General features: G+C 37.8%; 1 protein-coding gene across 3 annotated transcripts in view; it reads left to right on the top strand.

The window, feature by feature from the left end:
* The window catches only part of LOC138021553 (uncharacterized), a 41,022-nt gene extending 39,932 nt beyond the window's left edge, over window positions 1-1,090 (top strand). For all 3 annotated transcript variants that reach the window (XM_068868457.1, XM_068868458.1, XM_068868455.1), the window contains one exon: window positions 952-1,090. In XM_068868457.1, the coding sequence (XP_068724558.1) occupies window positions 952-959 (8 nt within the window). In that variant the 3' untranslated portion in view covers window positions 960-1,090. The remainder of the gene's footprint in view (window positions 1-951) is intronic.

Raw genomic sequence — 1,090 nt, 5'->3', positions numbered from 1 at the left:
AATTTACAATACTTCCAGATAGTCCAAATTGAAGAGTGTTTTTAGTTCGTCGCTTGTCAAAGCTACCGGCGCTTCAGGGTTTATTTTCCTTTCCTTGCTTCTTTAGTTGTTTTTGTTTGGACTAAAGAGCCTCTCTGGTTTTCTCAAATACCAGGTCGTTTGTTATGCTTTCGAAGGAAAGTCGGCTCGTATTCACTGCCATCTGTGGTGCGGACGGAGATGATAAATTGGTTGATCTATTCAGTATTCATTCAGCTCAACCGGTGCAATAACCTCCATTTTCCTGTCTTCGACCTTCGTTTTCAAAAGTCGTTCAAGCAATCATACATTTCGTTCAGTTTTTTGAGCGGCATTTCTGTTTTCTTGTTCTAAAATAAATTCCTCAACTAAGCAAACAAGCGCGCAAACCTTCCCCTCTCCATTTTTCAAAGCGGGCGGTTTTTGTACAACGACTGTCAGATGACGTTCCATTCAATACGTTCATTCATCACTAGTGAAATTTCGTCGCTCGCGTTGCTGATTGGGCGAACGATATTTCTTCACAGTGAAGTTGTGGTTCGTGATCCTGATTGGCTGCATCTAGAATCAGTACCAATTTTATTTACTGTGATTTTCGTGGATAGATCTCAGTGCCTATGAAATACACTCGTACTTAATACTACACATCTCCTAATTTTGCAACCATTTACGTTTTGCGATTTAGTTAAAAGAGGCTATAGTTTTAAGATGAAACTGACAAATACAAGGCTTCACCAAAGTTACTCAGGTTCGCTCTCATTTCAACATGAAGCACTGCAATAGTTCTTTCAAAGAGACAGCCTCTTTCAAATTTTTATCCTGCTTGGACGATCAACTTACAATGAAACAGATTAATCTTGGTATTTTTAATAAAAACGAACGACACTCAAATACTTCATCAACTAAATTTGTTACTATTTCATCCCTCAACAGGTTCCTGAGGATTAGAACACGGACTCCAGACATACAGCTTCTTAATGAAGACAAGCTTTTAGACTTAAAAGCAACTACGTACACTGAATTACATTCGTGTAAACGCTTTTAAAAAATATATAAAACGCAATTTAATGAA

The sequence above is a fragment of the Montipora capricornis genome, chromosome 10 (assembly GCF_036669925.1).
Source record: "Montipora capricornis isolate CH-2021 chromosome 10, ASM3666992v2, whole genome shotgun sequence".
NCBI lineage: Eukaryota > Metazoa > Cnidaria > Anthozoa > Scleractinia > Acroporidae > Montipora > Montipora capricornis.
Note: the sequence above shows the minus strand (reverse complement) of the source record. Positions and strands in the feature narration are given on the sequence as shown.